General features: G+C 38.5%; 1 protein-coding gene across 5 annotated transcripts in view; it reads left to right on the plus strand.

The window, feature by feature from the left end:
- The window catches only part of HDAC9 (histone deacetylase 9), a 733933-nt gene that overhangs the window by 325675 nt on the left and 388779 nt on the right, over positions 1-19479 (plus strand). For all 5 annotated transcript variants that reach the window (XM_088018628.1, XM_088018630.1, XM_088018632.1 and 2 more), the window contains 5 exons: positions 609-740; positions 3962-4077; positions 14899-15021; positions 18064-18274; positions 18711-18928. In XM_088018628.1, the coding sequence (XP_087874754.1) occupies positions 609-740; positions 3962-4077; positions 14899-15021; positions 18064-18274; positions 18711-18928 (800 nt within the window). The remainder of the gene's footprint in view (positions 1-608; positions 741-3961; positions 4078-14898; positions 15022-18063; positions 18275-18710; positions 18929-19479) is intronic.

Below are 19479 nucleotides of genomic sequence, written 5' to 3' on the forward strand. Positions count from 1 at the left end.
TTGGCCACCGTTTCTCTCTACTTGATTGTATACTTAATGTGTAGAAAGGTTTATTCATAGTGACTCTACTTGGTTTGGTGTTATGATACCGAGTACATTTTCCCAGGATTTTAGGTTAGAGACTACCGACAAAGAAATATTCCAGGAGTCAGAATTAGACGTAAATTATATGCTACAGAGGTGTCTTCTTATTACCAGAATTCAGGCCAGAGTCTCTAAAATCACATTAGGGTACTGTTTTTGTGGGTATCGAGTTTCACCCTTGAGAGAATTAAAAGAGCTGACAATGACGTATAATAAATCTTACTCTGACCCAAACATATTTAGTGATTAAACTTCCCAGGAATCCCAGTTCTGTCAGCTTAAATAAGTAGAAAACTTACATTTTTACTCCTTTTTCATTTTCCATTTGGAGAAGTAGATTTCATAAAAATAATTACTATATTTGTCTGTTTAATTCATTTAGAGTTAATGCCTTATTTACATGCTTGGAATTTTGATTTGAGATGAAAAGGAACCAGGAAAAGGGTGAGCCGTTTTTTTATATACAGGAGCAACTGGCTCTCTATTTTTTAATTTTTATCTATTTTCTTTGTCTCAATCCCCAGCCTCTGAGCCCAACTTGAAGGTGCGGTCCAGGTTAAAACAGAAAGTGGCAGAGAGGAGAAGCAGCCCCTTACTCAGGCGGAAGGATGGAAATGTTGTCACTTCATTCAAGAAGCGAATGTTTGAGGTGACAGGTAATTGAGGACTGTGCAGACATACACTAAAAAAAAAAAAAAAAAATGCCGGTAGGAGGAATGAAAATAAATAGCGTAGAACAATATGGCTGTTGCGTATTAAAAGTTATTTTGAGGAGAAACATGTCTTGAAAGGAAATTATATTGGAAACGCACAAGTAGCTCAGTAAACCTTGCCATGCATTCACCAACTGTGTTAAACAGGAAATGAATGAAAAACAGAGCTATGTGTCAATCTAGGCATAACTAGGGAACGCCAAAGCTCACCTTCATCTTTTCAGAAACAGGCAGTCCGTTTCAGGAATGCCAACCAGAAGAGTATAGCTTTTAATGAAATTTGATCAGAAATGAGCAGAGGGAGGTCCAAGAAGAACACTTCCCCCATACTCAGACACGAATGTACAAAATACATCTGGGAAAATTAAACTATGTGGAACAGCAAAACCTTGACTTTTCAACAAATTTACAGAACTCATAAATGACTTTATGTGTTTACTAGTGAACTGGGACTTATGGCAGGAGGGGGATATATTGCCTTTGAGGAAGGGAAAGAAACTGTCATTTTCACTAGTCTCCAATGGAAGCGTTCTTATTTTTTTAGCTGCCTGGTTAGTGGTGGGGTGAACAGGTTAGGAAATTCAACCTGATGTCTTACAAAGCTTTCTGGTCCCAGTTGTACCTGGTCTGAAATTAGAGAAGACCTAGGGATACAAGAACCCAAAAAGGCTAGCCAAAATAATAATACTGACTACTGTTTATTGAGTACCTACTTGGAGCTATATGCATTGTATTTGGTCATTTCCTTCGGTTGCATTCATGGAGAAGTGGTAATCTGCAACCCTTTTTTTTTTCCATTTTCAAGGAAGATTGTGCTTAAGCCAGTGTAGTCAGTTGCTATCATTTCTCCAAGATCAGATCTTATCCTTAGCAGGTAAGGGTAATAATTTTTCACAGTGATTTGTTTTCTGTATCTCCTGTGGTCATGAGAGTGCCTACTTTGGGGAGACAATAGGGAAAAGATTGTGGAGGTAGGAGTGGGAAAGTAAAGAACACTAATGTGACATGGTAGTTTGACAGGTTATTTACGAAAAAAAAAATGGGTAGTCTCCTACTCATTCCTGACAGATTAATAAATTTAATACAGATTTAATAAAAAATTTTATCTGAAGCAAAGTATTAGTTGGAAAATATTTCCTTGACAGATAAATACTAAATAAATAAATAAATAAATAAATATCACTTTACCAAAATTTATATTTATTTTTCAATATCAAATATAATCACTATTTGGACCATTTCTAAATTCAGAGCTACAGACTTTTTTCTTCAGAACACAAATTTGTACTTAAGTAAATAAAAATCTTAAGTTTTCATAATAGAGGTACTTGGTGGGATTGGGGAGTGGGAGAATGAATCCGTGTTAATGAATGTGAAGAAGATGAACATATCAATTGTCTAATGTAAATAGATATAAGTGATTTTTCTAATTGGAGAGAGTACGCTCCCTCATAATGGGAAAACTTGAAGAAAATAGAAAGCCATATATATTGCTTTGCTTTTTTTGTTTGTTTTTGCTTTAGAATCTGATTAATCTAAGGTCATGTTTATTTATACCAATGTTCTCTTCTATTTTCCTATTAATCTCTTCTTGATCATAACTTTTTCCCCACCATCACTTGCCGCATTACAATGGAATTTTGCTCAATACCTGTCTGGGTAATGATTAATTCTAACTTAAAGGGGTTACAGTTTGCTGGAGTTTTACTCAAGTTTCTTTATTTTTGAAATACCATATTTTTCTCTTCCTAATTTTGTGAGATAATGACTCTCCCTTTCATCTGAGGAAATAATGTATATCCCAAGAGGGACTTGTATGTTTATTAGATGCACATATCTGGTCAATGAGCTAGGACTTGTGGACGCTTTGGTAGAGGTTTTTAAACTAGTATGTTGTACTTATTCTCAATGTCTTGGGAGGATCTGAACTACCAGAGACAGCTTTATTCACCTTTTATTCACTCCTCCCCCTTTCTCTGCCAGCTTTCACGTAATTTGGATGAACTCTGTTTGGATCTTCATACTAATTGTTTTTACTGTCTAGTCAGAGACCATCGTGGCATCATATAGCAGTTAAATTGCTGTTGCTGGTCTTCTCACACCTTTGCATCTCCCTTCCCCATTTCCCAGGTTCAAGTGCATGCTTTTTCCAAACCCCATGCCCCGTCTCCTCGCAATAGTTGACATGGGAGCCACTTGCTATCTCCCTCTTTTTTAAGTTCCACAGTTTTCTGCCCCCTTTTCCCATCAAAGACATGTTATTTAACAATTCTAAGCCTTGGCCCTTCCCTGTGCCTGCAGTGCCTTCCCCTCCACTCCCTTCTTCTCCATTGTCCCCATTTCATGAACTACTTCTACATCTCTTCAAGCCCCAGTTGCCATCTCATTTCTTTTCTGAGATTTTCTCAGTGTTCCCAGAAAATCAGTTGCTAGCTTCCCTACCTCCCCAGGTCCAGTGCCATGTTGTAGAAACCTGTTGCAGCAAGTATTTGTTACCTGGAATTCTCGTGGTCGCGGCAGCGATTTCTACATAAGGAAATACTTCTGAGTATCGCACACAAAGATATAAATAATATGACTTTACATTGACAAGGCAGATGTAAGAAAAGAACTTTTTTGCCTTTGTTTTTAAAGACAGGATATGAAAATGAGACTTTAATGAGAAATCAGTATTTAGTCACACAGGAAAGGCAAGAGTTAGGAGTCTGGGGAAAAGAGCTCCTTGAGGTATTTTTTACTGTGTATTTTTCTCGTTAAAAGAAAAGCAAATAAGAAAGAATCAAAGATAAAAAGCAGATTCATCAAAATGCAAGCAAAATACATAAAAAGGCAGCGAGAAAGATGTGTTTAAGAATTTTACACCAATGTCCTTTTTCCCCCCCTCATCAAAAGCTTCTATAACGTTCTCTAACTGTTCTTACCTAGAAACTATGGAGTACTGTGTTGTAATTTTAACAGTGAAAACAAAGGGAGAAAAGTGGTAAGAGAATTCAGAAGTGCTTCACAATTTTTCACAGTCCTTTTTGTGGACTGAAATGGGGCTCATTGTTCCCGTCGAGTGAGGGGGGAAACAGTGTTTGGTGCTGTATGTTACTTACAGTATCACTGAAGCTCATTCTTGTATGGTTGTCATGAATCTGCTTGTGCTTCACCATGTCTTCCAGAATCCTCGGTCAGTAGCAGCTCCCCAGGGTCTGGCCCCAGCTCACCAAACAATGGGCCAACTGGAAACGTTACTGAAAATGACACCTCAGTTTTGCCCCCTACTCCTCATGCTGAGGTAAGACTCTTATTGTTTTGGTCCTTTTAAAAATTAGATCCTTGATTAGCCCTGTAAAACAAAGTGATTATTTCTGAAGTGTAAAGCCACTGGTTCTTAGTTATTTTTCTTATGAGCTTATCATGTTTGGAATTGGGTTAGAGGTGATCTTATTTACCCAGTTTGGATGACAATTACGGTTCAGAAATAATGAAATGTAACCCTTGAAAAAACCACTCTTAGTGATACTGAAGGTATGCTGCCCAGCGGTTGTACAGTTTGGCAGTGTTGTGTTTGGTTCTTGGTTATTCTGATGGAGGTAGACCCAAAAATAAGTAAAAACAACTTTGTGCAAACCTCTCAGAAGAACAGCCTAGCAAAGTAGGTTTTATCCATTTGTCCTGGAGAGTAATGAAAAAATAATTGAAGTGTTACAGCTGAGGAACGTAGGGCTCTACTGAGCAAACATTTGCTCAGGACCTACTAAGTGCCAGTCATTTTACCTAGCAATGGGAATGTAAAGATGAATAAGGCATGAACTATGTTTCTGAAGAATGAAATAATTAAAGGAAATTGATCTGATTGTATATAGTCAACCCTAAGAACATTCGGTTTTCAACACCTAATTTATTGAAACCAATGATACAAGAATGGAGGAAAATAAATTTGTGAGTCAACAAGAATTTTTCTATAGTTTTGGTATTAGGCTAAGCAAAGGCAACAGTTTGTAAGTAGACACTCTTAGGGAATCAGCTGTTTTGAAGACACCATCAATTGACTGAAACTTGATTTCCTTTTCTGTCATTATAATTCCTCCTTACCACAAATTGCTCTATGCAGGGAAAGCTGGTGCAATAACTTCTCGTATGTAACTGTAACATGCTTCTTCCCTTGTATTTGATACAGTCGTGGTAACTTAGGGTTGAAAGAGACTGATCAAATCTCTGATTCTTGGATCACCTATACAGCTTTCCTGATGTGTAATTATCAAACTTTTGCTACAACACTTCTACTTATAGGGAGCTCCCTTTGCTGTTTCCTGAGACAACTCAGTTGATTTTAGAGAGTTAGCTTGACAGAAATGTCTTCTGTACATTATGCCAATATCTGTGTCTCTATAATTTCACACATACACTTATAATAAATTATTTCTAAATTGTAAAATTACCAGGCCAAAATATAACCAAAGGCAGAAAACCAGAGGTTATTTCTGGTAAGTAAAGAACTTAAAACAGTGAAGTCACTTTTGCTCTGAGGACATTTGTATACTTCAGTTTTTTTTTTTTTTTTTAAGGTTTTATTTATTTAGTTGACAGAGAAAGAGAGAGAGAAAAAGACAGGGGGAGCAGCAGAGGGAGAGGGAGAAGCAGGCTCCCTGCTAAGCAGGGAGCCTGACACGGGGCTTCATCCCAGGACCCTGAGATCGTGACCTGAGCCGAAGGCAGATGCTTACCGGACTGAGCCACTCAGGCTCCCCTGTGTACTTCAGTTTTGAGTTTTGGTTTTCAGGGCCTCACAACACTCGAGATAGAAGGCGAAGCTCAGTACTGACCAAGGAGGATAATCTAACATGAAATTAAGCTAGAATTTCAAAAGCTCATGTCTGCACTATGTTGGTGAGTCCCTCACCTCTACCCCCAGAAGTCCGGATGCAGACCAGAGCAGGGACAGGATTTCCCTTGAGAAGTTTTAACCAGAAGCTAGCTAGTCCTTGCATGGAGTTGTAGCCCAAATTTCCATAATTTCAAACTGTTATTTTGGTTTAAAGTGCCCCAGATTTGTTAGGGTCCCTCAGTGTCTAGAAAAGCAAATATAAATCCTCTCTAGAAGAATACACAAGCATTCTAGATTTCAAAAATTTCCTTCAATTTTCCAAGGAAAATGGGTAGAGGAGATAGACATTCTTTTGCTTATGATCAGCTTTCAGCTATTTGAAGAATAACAATTCAGGCCTCAACATTGTTATCTCCAGGTCCTTCATCTATTTCTTGTTTTTCACAGTCCTGCTGTCCCTCTTTCTCTTTTTTATCATCCCTTCTAAAACATGGTGCAAGATAGGATAAGTTCTTCACATATATCTGTGATCAGAAATGTAAGTGGGATTTTCAGACTGTTGGTAATAGGTATTTTATTTCTGTTAGTGCAATTGTATGTCAATATTGGTCAGTTTTCTGTGACCCTTTAATCAGTTTCCAGAAAAAGAACAACTTGGTCACAGATGGTTCTAAAAACTTTAGATTTCCATTGCCTCTCAGTTTGAAGAATGATTCTTCAGTAATAGCAGAAACACTAAAGGGTCTGCATTCTAAATCAGCTCTGGATGAATTTTGTGCCCTTGGAAAAAGAAATGACACAGTAAACTACATTCAACAGCATGTATGATTCTTAGAAATGCATTGTTAGTGCTAAAAGGTGCAAAAGACCACTAATAGTATGTAATAATATTTTATTAAGTTCAGAAACAGCAGTATGGTGTCTTGATCGGGAAAGCATAGGTAGTAAAAGTATATTTTACAAAGGTTAAGGGTGTGATGAACACAAGACTTAGCATGATGGTTACCTCCCTGGAGGGCGCAAGGTGGGGAGGGTGGGGAGAGACATGGTTTGTTACTAAAGAGGAGGATACATATATTCTTTCATTATAAATACATATCTATGTATACAGTACTTAGTACAACATAGAAGAACAACCAAGAAATACATATTTGTGAGATTAGAAATAAATGGAAAAAAGTGAGATTTTTCTCTTTACATCAAACTTTTTATGACCTGTTATATTGAATCTCCCAAATTATGAGACCTTATCTTTAAATTTCAAAATACATTGGAGAATGAAAATTAAAGGATTTTTTTTATGTTGTTTCAATCTACTTTTTACTTCTAAAACCTTCACTGTCACAAATATCTGCTTAGAATGCCCTACCTTTTCATCTACTTACTGAACATTCTGTTACTACAAACCTTTCCTTCCACCCCCACCAGCAAGAAGGGAAAAAAAAAAAAAAAAAAAAAAACAGAAGGAAATGTGATTTAATGGAGTTTGAAAGAGTAGAGGTATTTCTTCAGGTCAATGACAGGACATTCACCTCCAAAGCTGGAAAGACTAGTTCAAAAGCAAGCAGTGACTTACTTCATAATGAATTAATTGTGTGCCTGAACTATGATCCAAAAGGCCAGGTGGGCAGACCTTTATGCACTGATGGGTAGCCTCTCCGTGGCCCAAAACAAAAAATTCAGCCCTGATGGCTAACATGTGGTTTTCTGCTGCATTGCATTTACAGAGGTCTGTCACGTAATTCTTACTGGAGAGCTAAAGAGACAGCAGAATTCAGACAGAAATGCTCAACAAATTAATATCCTCGCTCTTGTAACACAAAATTCTTGCACCTAAACCAGAAAAAGAGGAAAACAACTATTTTCAGCTAGTTCTTGATTAGCAATCATTTCGGATTTAGTATGATTTTTACAGACATTTTTCAAGATTAACAATAGTGTGTCATTTCATATCAACAGAAATAGTTTCAAGGCGTGAAAAATATACATCATCAACTCTACTTTCGAAAGCCAAGCTAGCTGCACACTTCACTGTTTACAAAATAGGTTTATTCTACCGTCTTTGGTTAAACAGCACAGGCGAATTTTCATTTTCAAATAGTGTTAACAGTGTACATTTGTATGAACTCTTTATTCTGTGACCTGTAAGTAGCAAAGCATGTCACCCGATTCTTTCAGAGCCCACGTAAATGAATGGGATTCTACTCCCTTTTACTGCTTAGGAAAGAGGAAAGTAAGGCTGTATCTCAGGCTGATGTTGAGGCATAGGCAAAAAGAAAATTTTTAGCTTGTCATTCACATGTCTTACATAATTTAGCTGGAGGCTAAGACAAAAGTAGGAGAATTTACTCCTAAGTCCAGCGGAGGAAACAGCACAGCGAACTCAAACGTATGGGTCTTCCATTTGCAAGACTCGGCAGGAACCCTGCTCCAAAACCAACTACTTTGTCATCATTGGTTAAGTCGCTAAACTTGTCCCTGACCTCAGATTCCTTATCTAGTGAAAGGTGGTCATACCTCCTCCAACAGCGTTGTTGTGAGGAATCGGTGTTGGGAAGGTGGGTGGTGAATTGTGAAGTGTGAAAGGAGTTCATTTTTTGTTGTTGTTACCAATACTGACTCCTAGTAGGGAAAACTCATTAGCATGTTTGTCTTCAAGCCAGCAAATCACATTTGAGAGTGAGTCTCCATCTGCTCAGACCACTTCTGTTCCATTTCTTCTATTTCTTACATATGCTCAGTCCTGAACTCGGATTGTTGGACCTACTTGTTTTCCTCATTTGTAAACTTGGTTGGGGAGCTGAAACTTCAGGAGTTTCTATTTCCACTCCAGTCAGAAATGTCTTTACCTATCTAGTTACTTTATTGTTAATACTGCAGGCCTGTGGGTTCAGATGTTTCCACGAATATCAACACCATTATTTTAGATTCCGTAGATTTATTTGATAGCTATGCTAACAGTAGCCAAGCAGCTGGTTTGTTTCTATTTGAACATTAGTGGCTGGCTCTGCTAGGCTATTTTTTAAATCATTTTTTTTTCCAGCAGATACAAACGATTTTTTAAAAAGGATTCTAATAAAAGGTTAAGTGCTCTAAAATCATCTGAAATGTCACTTGTTTTGCCCCAATCTCACATGACTCATCTGCCTATTGTTTCATAATGGTTGTTGTGACATTTGCTGTAAATGTTATGCTCCCTTCTGAGTGGGTGTAGAGCTAGGGTTTTAGATGGCAGAAAATGAGATGCTTTCCCCCCATCTTTGGGGAGAAGAGGTTGCTATGACAGAAGAATCATTTAGGAGGAATAACATGAGTCAATATTGTAAAGCAAGACCTTTAATGAAACCTTCAGCAGTGCCTTTTAAAATGCAAAGGAAGCCCTGTCAAATGATAATTTCTTGTCTCCAGGTCATTTCACAGTAATACATTCTTGGATGTCCAGCAAAAGTAAAAACTTAGAGATGTAAGTTTCTAAAAAAAATTTTCTTCATCATGTGGAGATGTTCATTTTCTATCAGCTCTCTGAAAGGACGAGAGAAAATAAATACTATTTTAAAAATTATGGTGAAAACCATAAAAAAGTATTAAATGATTAAGAGATTCTTTTTGGTTTGGAATTCTTTGTTGTTTTTCGTTTTTGTTTTTTTCATTTTTAATATGGCTCTCTGTGGTTTTTTTTTTTTTAGATAGTCTAATTTGGGGGATCCTGGGACGTTTTAAAGCTACAGCAGATTGGGGTTTACAAGCATGTCTTCCTGATTACCATTCTAATACACACGTTACCTGATCATGCTAGTCAGAAGTGCTTCTGTCTTAGGCTGAAGGAGTTCATGTCCAGGGAAGGGGGGCAGGCATAAGCCAGTGAGTGGTAGAGCTCAAGTGCAGGGCACTGAGACCACACTTTCTTTCACCAGTCCCCACTGCTCCTCACCAAAACTCTATAGATATTTATATTCTTTTTTTGATGCTCATGCATATCGTAGGTAATTTTGAACATGTAGTAAATTTAAAATTCTACATCCACTCTTTCTATGAGCGTCTTAAAAATTAGGTGATTATTTACATAACTAGAGTTCTGTCAAAGGTCATCCATTGACTTCTTTGTCTTAAGAGTGAGAAAAGTATTTCCTTCCCTTCCCTCCCCCCTTCCCTCTCTCCTTCGCTTCCTTCCCTCCTTCCTTCCTTCCTTCCTTCCTTCCTTCCCTCCTTCCTTCCTTCCCTCCTTCCTTCCTTCCCTCCTTCCTTCCTTCCCTCCCTCCCTCCCTGCCTCCTTCCTTCCTTCCTTCCCTCCCCCTTCCCTCTCTCCTTCGCTTCCTTCCCTCCTTCCTTCCTTCCTTCCTTCCTTCCTTCCCTCCTTCCTTCCTTCCCTCCCTCCCTCCCTGCCTCCTTCCTTCCTTCCTTCCCTCCTTCCTTCCTTCCTTCCTTCCTTCCCTCCTTCCTTCCTTCCCTCCCTCCCTCCCTGCCTCCTTCCTTCCTTCCTTCCCTCCCCCTTCCCTCTCTCCTTCGCTTCCTTCCCTCCTTCCTTCCTTCCTTCCTTCCTTCCTTCCTTCCTTCCCTCCCTCCCTCCCTGCCTCCTTCCTTCCTTCCTTCCTTCCCTCCCTGCTTGCTTGCTTGCTTGCTTGCTTCCTTCCTTCCTTCCTTCCTCTGTATCTCCTATTCCCGCTTTCATTCTCCTTGCCCCCATAGGCAGTCATTATCTCCTGTATTTTTGTTTGCATGAGCTCTTATATCATATGCATTTTCTGCTTTGTGTCCAAGAATTTTAGTGGGTATAAATGGCATGGTGTTACCATTCTCATTCCATTTCTTATTTTTATCACTAAGCATATGTTTTTAGATCTAGTCATGTCATTATGGATGCAGATACCTAATAGTTCGCTTTTAATCACTGTAACAGTCCATGGTGGGCAGTGCTCCATTTTACCTACCCATTCTCCAGTTGGATGCCCCAGTGGCTTCCAGTTCTCACCCTTCACCAAAAACTGCTTCAGTGTATACTCATGGACATCATCCTAAATGATGATGAACGAGAGCTTAAGGAGAGCATTTCTTGAAGATATAATTTCCAGCAGAAGAATTTTGGGGTTGCGATATATAGTGTAATTATTTTATTGTCCTGAATTATTCACCAGAATTGCCATAGCAGTCTGCAGTCCCACCAGCAATATGTGATGGTTTTTACCTTTCTAAATCCCTATGACATTTGAAATGATTTTGTATTTTTCTAATTTTTGCCAGTGTTCTTTTTGTAAGCGATAGAGTCTTTTCATTGAAACGAATAGCTTCGGGGCACCTGGGTAGCTCAGTCAGTTAAGCATCTGCCTTCGGCTCAGGTCATGATCCCGGGCACCTGGGATCGAGCCTCATATCAGGCTCCCTGCTTGGTGGGGAGCCTGCTTCTCCTTCTCCCTCTGCCGTTCCTCCTGCTTGTATTCTCTGGCTCTCTCTGTCAAATAAATAAAATCTTAAAAAAATAAAGAAATGAATAGCTTCTTGATTTCAGTGGCAAAATTAATAGCTCTATTGAGAGACATAATTTTTCAGTATATTTTACTCATCTGAATTGCAAATATTATCCATAAGATAGGCTTCCAGTTGCTCTGATGGTGAGAAAACATTTTGAAGGTCATTATTAAGATGTAAGTAGGCCTCTCCTGACCCAACACCTGACTCCATCATATATCCCTCTTCTTCACATCGTGCTCCTTCTGGTGAAATGCTAGTTACCTATCAAAGCCTGGTATAAAATGGACACCCTGCTCTGTGCCATTGAAGTGATTGAACCCTATTCTAATTATAGCCATTATCTCAGGTCATTAGAGTTTGTTTTCTAGCTTTTCTGTGCACCTAACTAGCACATGAACTTGGTCATGTAGGACATCTTTGTACTTCTACCATCCAGTGCCACACTGATAATTCAACGGAGTTGTTATTTATTAATTGTTTCATGAATGTTAAGAAGTAGTCATTTATGCCTTTAATATTTCCATTTTATCTACCTACAGCAATAGTTCCCGGTTCTGAAAAATTTTTAGATTAAAACCATCCTTTCCATGTTCTAAGATGTAAAACGTTAGCATTTTAGCACAGCTTTGATTTAAGGGCCAGATCAGTTTCAAAATTGCTTCCTGAAAAGAATCCTGGCTTTGCCCGAAAATGCTTGTGATCTCACCACAATGCTAAGGTGGGGTAACCTTCCAGCCTTGTAAGAATGCTGGTCAGGATCCTTCGTTTTCTCAGTGAACCTGTTGGGCTGGCTTTCAAGTGTGTCTGCAGTCTTTTAGCAGTGTAGATAGAATACAGCTCCAGGTTCTTGCTAAGAAAACGCTAACCTGGGACTGATAGACTGTGCTGACCAAAAAGCCATATTGAGGAAAGTTGTATTTAAAGAAGATAATTTGAGGGCACCTGGGTGGCTCAGTTGGTTAGGCGACTGCCTTCGGCTCAGGTCATGATCCTGGAGTCCCGGGATCGAGTCCCGCATCGGGCTCCCTGCTCAGTGGGGAGTCTGCTTCTCCTTCTGACCTTCCCCCCTCTCCTGCTCTCTCTCTCTCTCATTCTCTCTCACAAATAAATAAATAAAATCTTTAAATAATAATAATAAAGATAATTTGAGGAAAACATTTTTTCCGGTCTGTGAAGTCATTTGTGATTCTAGTCATCCTATGGAAATGCTGGGCCTGTTACCTCATCCGTAATTGAAGGAAATGAACTAAATAATGTCCAAGTCCCTGCAGTTCTGTGATACAATACTATACCAGTTAGTCTCTGTGGGAAGAACCAGCTGTGTACCAAGTGAACCTGGGGGACTCAGGACTTCCCTTGTTTCCTCAGGAACTGTCTCCGTGACTTGAAGACCCTCATGTCTGTAAAGTCACCAGCGCTTTCATGTTCTTCCCATGACCAGGTCAGCTGGTTCCCAGTTACACACATTTGTTCTTTTCCGTTAGTGATTTTGCTTCCTCTTCTTCTCCAAAGCTTCCCCCACATCCATACTTTTCTTACGGTCCCCATATCCTTCAATAATGGCGGCTGAGTGGGGTGTGTAGCTTCTGCAGCAGTACCCGACCGCAAATCTTGTGGCCTTGGTCAGTTTAAAAGTTATATTGCTGATCCCAGTGGGAACCAGAACTGAGGAAATCACTCAGTTTCTTCATAACTGAAGCATAATGATAGTGGCAGAGCGCCTATGAAGAATATGTTAATGTCCAAAAAGTCCCTGGCAGAGGGCTTGGCACACGGTAGGGGCTGAAAATCAGTACCCTGTCAGACAAGTGGAGCCTCTCAATTTTGATAGGAAACTTCAGGATTTTAATCCCATAGTAAGAATATTCCCAAATGTCTTCACTTTAGTCAAAGCCCACGTGAGCAGCTAGTCCGCTGCTGCTATCAATACATCCAAGAAGAAATATTTTTCTTACTTTAGTATAGGTTTGCTTCCTGGGATGCGGTGGGAAGATACTGCAGAAGTTCATTCTGGGAAACAAAGATGACCTCTTTCGTGAGGCCTGTGGGGTGTCTTTGGTGCCATTCCCACAGTGCATGTCCCGTCTCAGTGCTGTGATGAGCAGATACAACCTGGAATGAATATTATACATGACTTGAAGTGCTTATTTTCCCACGTGTATTTCTCTTCTATGAAAACAGATAAGTGAATGAAATACCATTTTATTGTAAATTATTAGTTTCTGCTAATAAGCTAGTTAAAATATTTTTTACTTCCTCAAACGTTCTTTTTGTTCAGGCATATATTCCAAACTAGAAATTAATGTTAAAAGCGTATGAGTGTAAGCAAAATAAAAGCTTGCCTTTTTAATTAGATCAAATAGGCAACTGCTACTCAGAGCTCCTAAAGTCATGCAATCTCATTGTAATGCTAAAATCTTCTCCAGCAATCTTCATGCGATGGCATTTTAGACAACCTTAATTTTGTAAAGGGTTGCATCTAAAGTCAACGTAATGCTAAAGGTTTCAATATGCCTCTTGGTTTTCATGCACAAATACCTGACTTCTTTTGAGAAAAAACAAAATCTGACTTAGCTTGGAATTCCAAGTTGCAATGAGAAAAAAATCTCCATTTAACCTTCTGCTCTTATTATGTTAAGGCTATGACTCATCTCCAAACAAATGTATGATTGAGGTGATGTTTTGGAATAACATCCTGTGTTTTGGTGGCGCATCACTCTTCAGTGACATTCTGAGGTTGCATTGTATTAGCACATGATATTTTCCCCAGTTAATTGATATCCCAGGTTTGTCCAGGGGAAAATCTACAGCTCCCCCAAACATGCTTGACAAGTTATTATATTTACTTTAGTCAAAGCCCGTGTGTGCAATATCCCTCTTGGAGGTGGTCTATTATTGGAGTCCCATATGCTTTTTGTTTGGGAAGAAAGCAGTCACTGTGTCATACTGTTACATGGAGTATTCTTTTTCAGGGATGTTGTTCCCTTGGGGACCATATCAGGCCAGAGTTCCTTAGTCTAATAAGACCTTTGTAACTCTTATTGTATAAGAGTTCTGGGAGGGAAGCAAGAGTTAAACAGAAAATGTAATTCAAGCAACCATATTAGGCCACATGTGGGAAAACATGACTCTTAGTATTGGATTAAGAAAAGGTATTTGTTGTAAAAATGACTGTGATGCCAAAACATTCAAGGTATGTTCAGGGTAAATGAAGCCTATTGTGGCACAGGGAACTCGTAACGTTTTAGCATTTAGCTTAGCTTCTGAATGTGAATGATCTAAACATGCACCACGCAGAGTTGTCTATTCATATATTGTGTATTAAAAAAATACTATTAATTATAGAAGTCCTATATGGTGATATCTAATCTAAGATTTTCTTGTGTGAGTTTTCCCATCAGTTAAAATGATGTTTAATCCGTATAAAGATAATGATTATAGTGGTATTACATACATATTCATCACCCTTAATACAAAAATATGCCCATAAGAATTAGTCACTTTAATTGTTGTACTTTACCAATTGATGACACACACATGGATTATGGTCGATAAAGGTAGAATTTTTAAAAAGAATTTTGCAAACTGAACATAGAAGCCCTTTCCTCAGATTCTGTGATTATGTCTAATGAACAAAATTTTAATGTAATTTTCACATATAACTTTTGGATACAGAAATCATAAAATAAACAATTAAAATACTTGACTATTTTGACTAATTATGATAATATAAAATCTATTTTCTGAAATGTGAACATTTTACAGTAAATTTTATGACATAATAATGTTTTGAGACTGCTTTTTCATTTTTTTTTTTTATAGCAAATGGTGTCCCAGCAACGCATTCTAATTCATGAAGATTCCATGAACCTGCTCAGTCTTTATACCTCTCCGTCTTTGCCCAACATTACCTTGGGGCTTCCGGCGGTGCCCACGCAGCTCAACGTAAGTCATTTACACAGCAGCCCAGTGATATTTTCGGGGGGGTCTCTCTTTCATTTCTTGTATATTTAGACTTCAGGGAAACTTGGTAGTGTACTTCTCCTAGAATTCACTCTAAGTTTTGCAGAGACATTCAGTTTGATTTCAAATTAAAGAATTATACTGGTTCACAGTATATAATTTATATAAAAATAATAACTAACATTTATATGATGTTTTAAAGCTTTTAAAAAAGAAAGCACTCTCCAGATGTATTATTTTAGTAGCTCCACACAGCCATCCCATGAAACAGAGAGTACAGGCCACATTTTTACCGAAGAAGCAGCTGAGACTTAGGATATTTAAAAGCCCAAGATCACAGAACCATTAAGTAGCAGTCCTAGGACTCAACCCAGGCCAGTGTTGAGAGGTGAAGCTTCCAAAGCACGGCAGCATATGTTCATAGAATTTATTTTGTGAATGACTTTATTTTCGGAACTTAAGTTACTGACTCTGTGGTACTAAGGAATACATATCTGGAAAACCTCTCTAAGAGCAATATTAAATTCTTCCCCGGAGGTTCAGAGTGAATCAATTACTTTAAAAGTCCTGACATCTGAAATAGGATCTCTCGGAGGTAATTGTCCTACTAGCAGAAGATAGCAATAATTATTTTATATATGTTCCCCAAAATAATATAAATTTTAGACATTGTAAAAGATTTGTAAGCTTTACCTGGAAAAATTCATCTGTGAACTGTGAGTAAATTAAGTTGTACTTATGCAGAGGTCATGTGATGCATTGGGTTTAAAGAGAAATTTATTTCAACCCTTGGCTCCAGTTTTGTCAACTTTAGTGGGACATCTTCCATGGAGTCCAGCTTGTCAAATTCACATCTTTTACAATACGCCCACACCAGGAAATTTTTAAAGAGTTGACCATTTTGTGCCTCATTTATTTTCAGAAATTAAGCCCTGTGTATGGTGGGCTAATTTATGCACGAGCACACCTATACTGACATTATTAAATGGTAGATTTTGTAACTGGGGTCAATCCATATTATACAACCAATCTAAGAGCTATCTGGTTATATTTGGTATTTTTTATAGAGTGGAATGTTATCTTACATGATACAGTAATCTTATACCAGTGAGGAAAAAGCAGAATTTGGATGTTGTTTTGTATCTGGAATTGAAGTAGAAAGGCTTAAAAATACTGATTTCAGTTACCCCCTTGAAATTCCACATGAAGCATTTGTAAACAGTTGGTTCTAGTGAAAAGAAAAAAAAGGAATTAGGGATGAAACTGAGCATAAATATTGATGATATTTTCACATCTCCACTTATTAAAAATTATTTTTCTTCTGTTCCTCTGTTTCCTATTCTTCTGTTGATAAGCAAATAGTAACACAAAAGCTTCTTATGACACATGAATAGGTATTTTATTTCCACTCTTTTTTGCATGTTCTAAGTCATTCCTACCAGCTAACACAAACATACACCACTTTTAATGTGGTCAGAGAGAATTTTTTCCCAAAGGACCAAGTACTAACGCCAGACCATTTAATGTTTCAATGGTAATACAATTTGGTACCGTTAGATGAATAAACCAATGTGGTTTGGGTTGAAGTTTCATTTTTCTTTGCTTCCATTTTGGTGTGGATGAGGCCATCACAATTAATTTTTCAAGCTTAGCATTGCCTTGGCAAAGGGATCTCTAATATTCCATTTCCCCACTGAATAGTGGGAAATTTTAAGGAAAAGAGGCCAGGAGAAGGAATCTCACTTCTAGATTAAACATTGCGTTGACTTGCCATGTGACTAAGACAAACCATTTACCTCTTTGTCCTTCAATTTCTCCATCACTGAAAATTGCTTTGCTTCCCTGGTGCACAGCAATTTTGAAAGATGAAACATGAGTTTTGAAAAGAAACATGCCACATAATTTTGAGGTATTAGACTTCTGCTTTTGTGATACCAAAATGACCTCCATTCATTAAATTCTTTGAATAGGGTAATTCATTATTACTATTGATGATATAATTATTATTGCCTTATTACTATGTTATCATACATTTCAAGTTCTTAATAGCATTTTTATTTGATCTAATTTCACTTGTAGTTTATTTTATTAAACAAAAGCATCTGAAGTGTCATTTTCAATATTTAGAGATTTGGGGATCTGTTATGAATTAATACAAAATACATGTTTAAATCAAAGTCCTGCATGTTTTATACAACCTTTCATTGAGTTGGCTGAAGAGTTTTATTTTAAGAATTAAATATTGGAACCCTGCAGCTCTGTGAGCTTATTAGAGGACATTAGAGGAATTGCTCAGTCTGCTTGAAACTCCAAAATCCCAGACAGTTTTATCTCCAGCTTCATCACTGCTCTGATAGAGTCATTAGTTTAGCAATTTGAATCGATTTTACATTTCCAGTATACCTTTTTACTTAAACAGTGTACTAAAACATTTCTTAAATAAACTTCCCAGTTATTAAGCCTGAAATTAGCTTTATTTTCAATGTGAAAAAAATCCTTACGTTCAGTACAGTGGTACTCAATACTAACTTGTCTTCAGTGCTTCAACCCTATTTTTATTTCCCCTCTGTTAATTCGGTTAGTTTAAAAAGACACACTGTTGGGCCAAAGAGGTGAGGGCATTAAGAGGTACAGACTTCTAGTTGTAAAATAAATAAGTCACAGGGATGAAGACTACAGGATAGGGGAATGTGGTCAGTAAGATTGTAATCAGTTCGTCTGGCGACAGATGGTGACAGCACTCATCATGGTGAGCGCGTCCAGGGTATACGGATGTTGAATCACTATGTTGTACGCCTGAAATGCATGTAATATTGTATGTCAACTACACTTCAATTTAAAAAAATGAAACTAGGAGGAAAAAAAAAAGACATGCCTTTGTATATTTTCCCTACTCAGCCATCGGTCAGATGGGGTTTTCTTTTGGGTGGAGGAAGGGAGAATTACGGAATAAGAAACTCCGCTAATGGTGTACAGACCCAGTGGATGAGAGAGGGTTACCATCTTTATTATTTCTTGACACAGGCTTCGAATTCACTCAAAGAAAAACAGAAGTGTGAGACCCAGACGCTCCGACAAGGCGTTCCTCTGCCTGGGCAGTATGCGGGCAGCATCCCAGCATCTTCAAGCCATCCCCACGTTGCTTTAGAGGGAAAGCCCAACAGCAGCCACCAGGCACTCCTGCAGCATCTGTTACTGAAAGAACAAATGCGACAGCAGAAGCTTCTTGTGGCTGGTAAATAACAATGGCGCCCTTCGCAGATCATTTTAGGACTTTATCCGTGTTCCAAAGTAAGGTCTTTTTAGCTCAAGGCCCCCACCAAGATTGACAGTGTCACACAAGGGTCTCCCTGACACTTGGTCTTGTGGGAAAGGCTACTGTTCTCATTTATTCCTCCAGATACGTGGGGGAAACACCACACTTATTTAGCCTTCATACATCCGGAGGTGGACTACTAGTGATTCACTGGTCAGATGCATACCTGTCTCATGTTCTGGCACTTCTGCCTGCGTCCTGTACAACCTAGCCGCCTTCTGATGTTTGCCCAGTCGAATCGCTAGTCTTCATCAAATTTATCTCCTATATCTATTTTCTGTGGGTTTTTTTTTCTTTTTCTTAAGCAAAATTGTGCATATGTGTGTACATATATATATATATATTTTTTTTTCAGGTGGAGTTCCCTTACATCCTCAGTCTCCGTTGGCAGCAAAGGAGAGAATTTCACCTGGCATTAGAGGTACCCACAAATTACCCCGGCACAGACCCCTGAATCGAACCCAGTCTGCACCTCTGCCTCAGAGCACGTTGGCTCAGCTGGTCATTCAGCAGCAACACCAGCAATTCTTGGAGAAGCAGAAGCAATACCAGCAGCAGATCCACATGAACAAAGTAAGCCCCCAAGTCAAAAGTCAGGATGTCACAACCACCAGTGGGGAAATCGGGGTTCTCTTCTCTGATCTGGGCACATAAGAGGAATATGTTGGTATCTCTGCATCACTGTCAAAAGGAGATTGCCATCCTAGCCATCGGGGACAGCCTCACAAAATCAGTATTTTCACCATCATTACATTCACAGGATGTTTGTAGCAACATTGAGATTAGAGATTAGTAAGGTCTTTTATGATTGCGGACCTATTTGAACTCAGAAGCCCATCCAGGCACATGTGTGCAGAGCCCCATTTTTTGGTTTCGTAGAAAAGGCTTGAGGCAGAGTTGAATGTGGTGGATCGACAGCTCAAAAAGTTTTTCGCACAGGTGCAGGCAGGTATGACAAGGTGAGCCCACAAACTATTTCTCAGCGACTTTTATGTATCCATGTTCTATTTATTTTTTAGCATGCCCCACTTTATTCTGAGCTGTGTTTGAAGCAATTTCTCAGAAATGTGTGGTAATTTTCTGGCAGCCTTATTGTGGCCAAAATGGAAAGCTGATGTCTGTAT

The sequence above is a fragment of the Eumetopias jubatus genome, unplaced genomic scaffold, assembly GCF_037043125.1.
Source record: "Eumetopias jubatus isolate StellerSeaLion01/CBP00866 unplaced genomic scaffold, mEumJub1_p1.0 scaffold_14, whole genome shotgun sequence".
Classification (NCBI taxonomy): domain Eukaryota; kingdom Metazoa; phylum Chordata; class Mammalia; order Carnivora; family Otariidae; genus Eumetopias; species Eumetopias jubatus.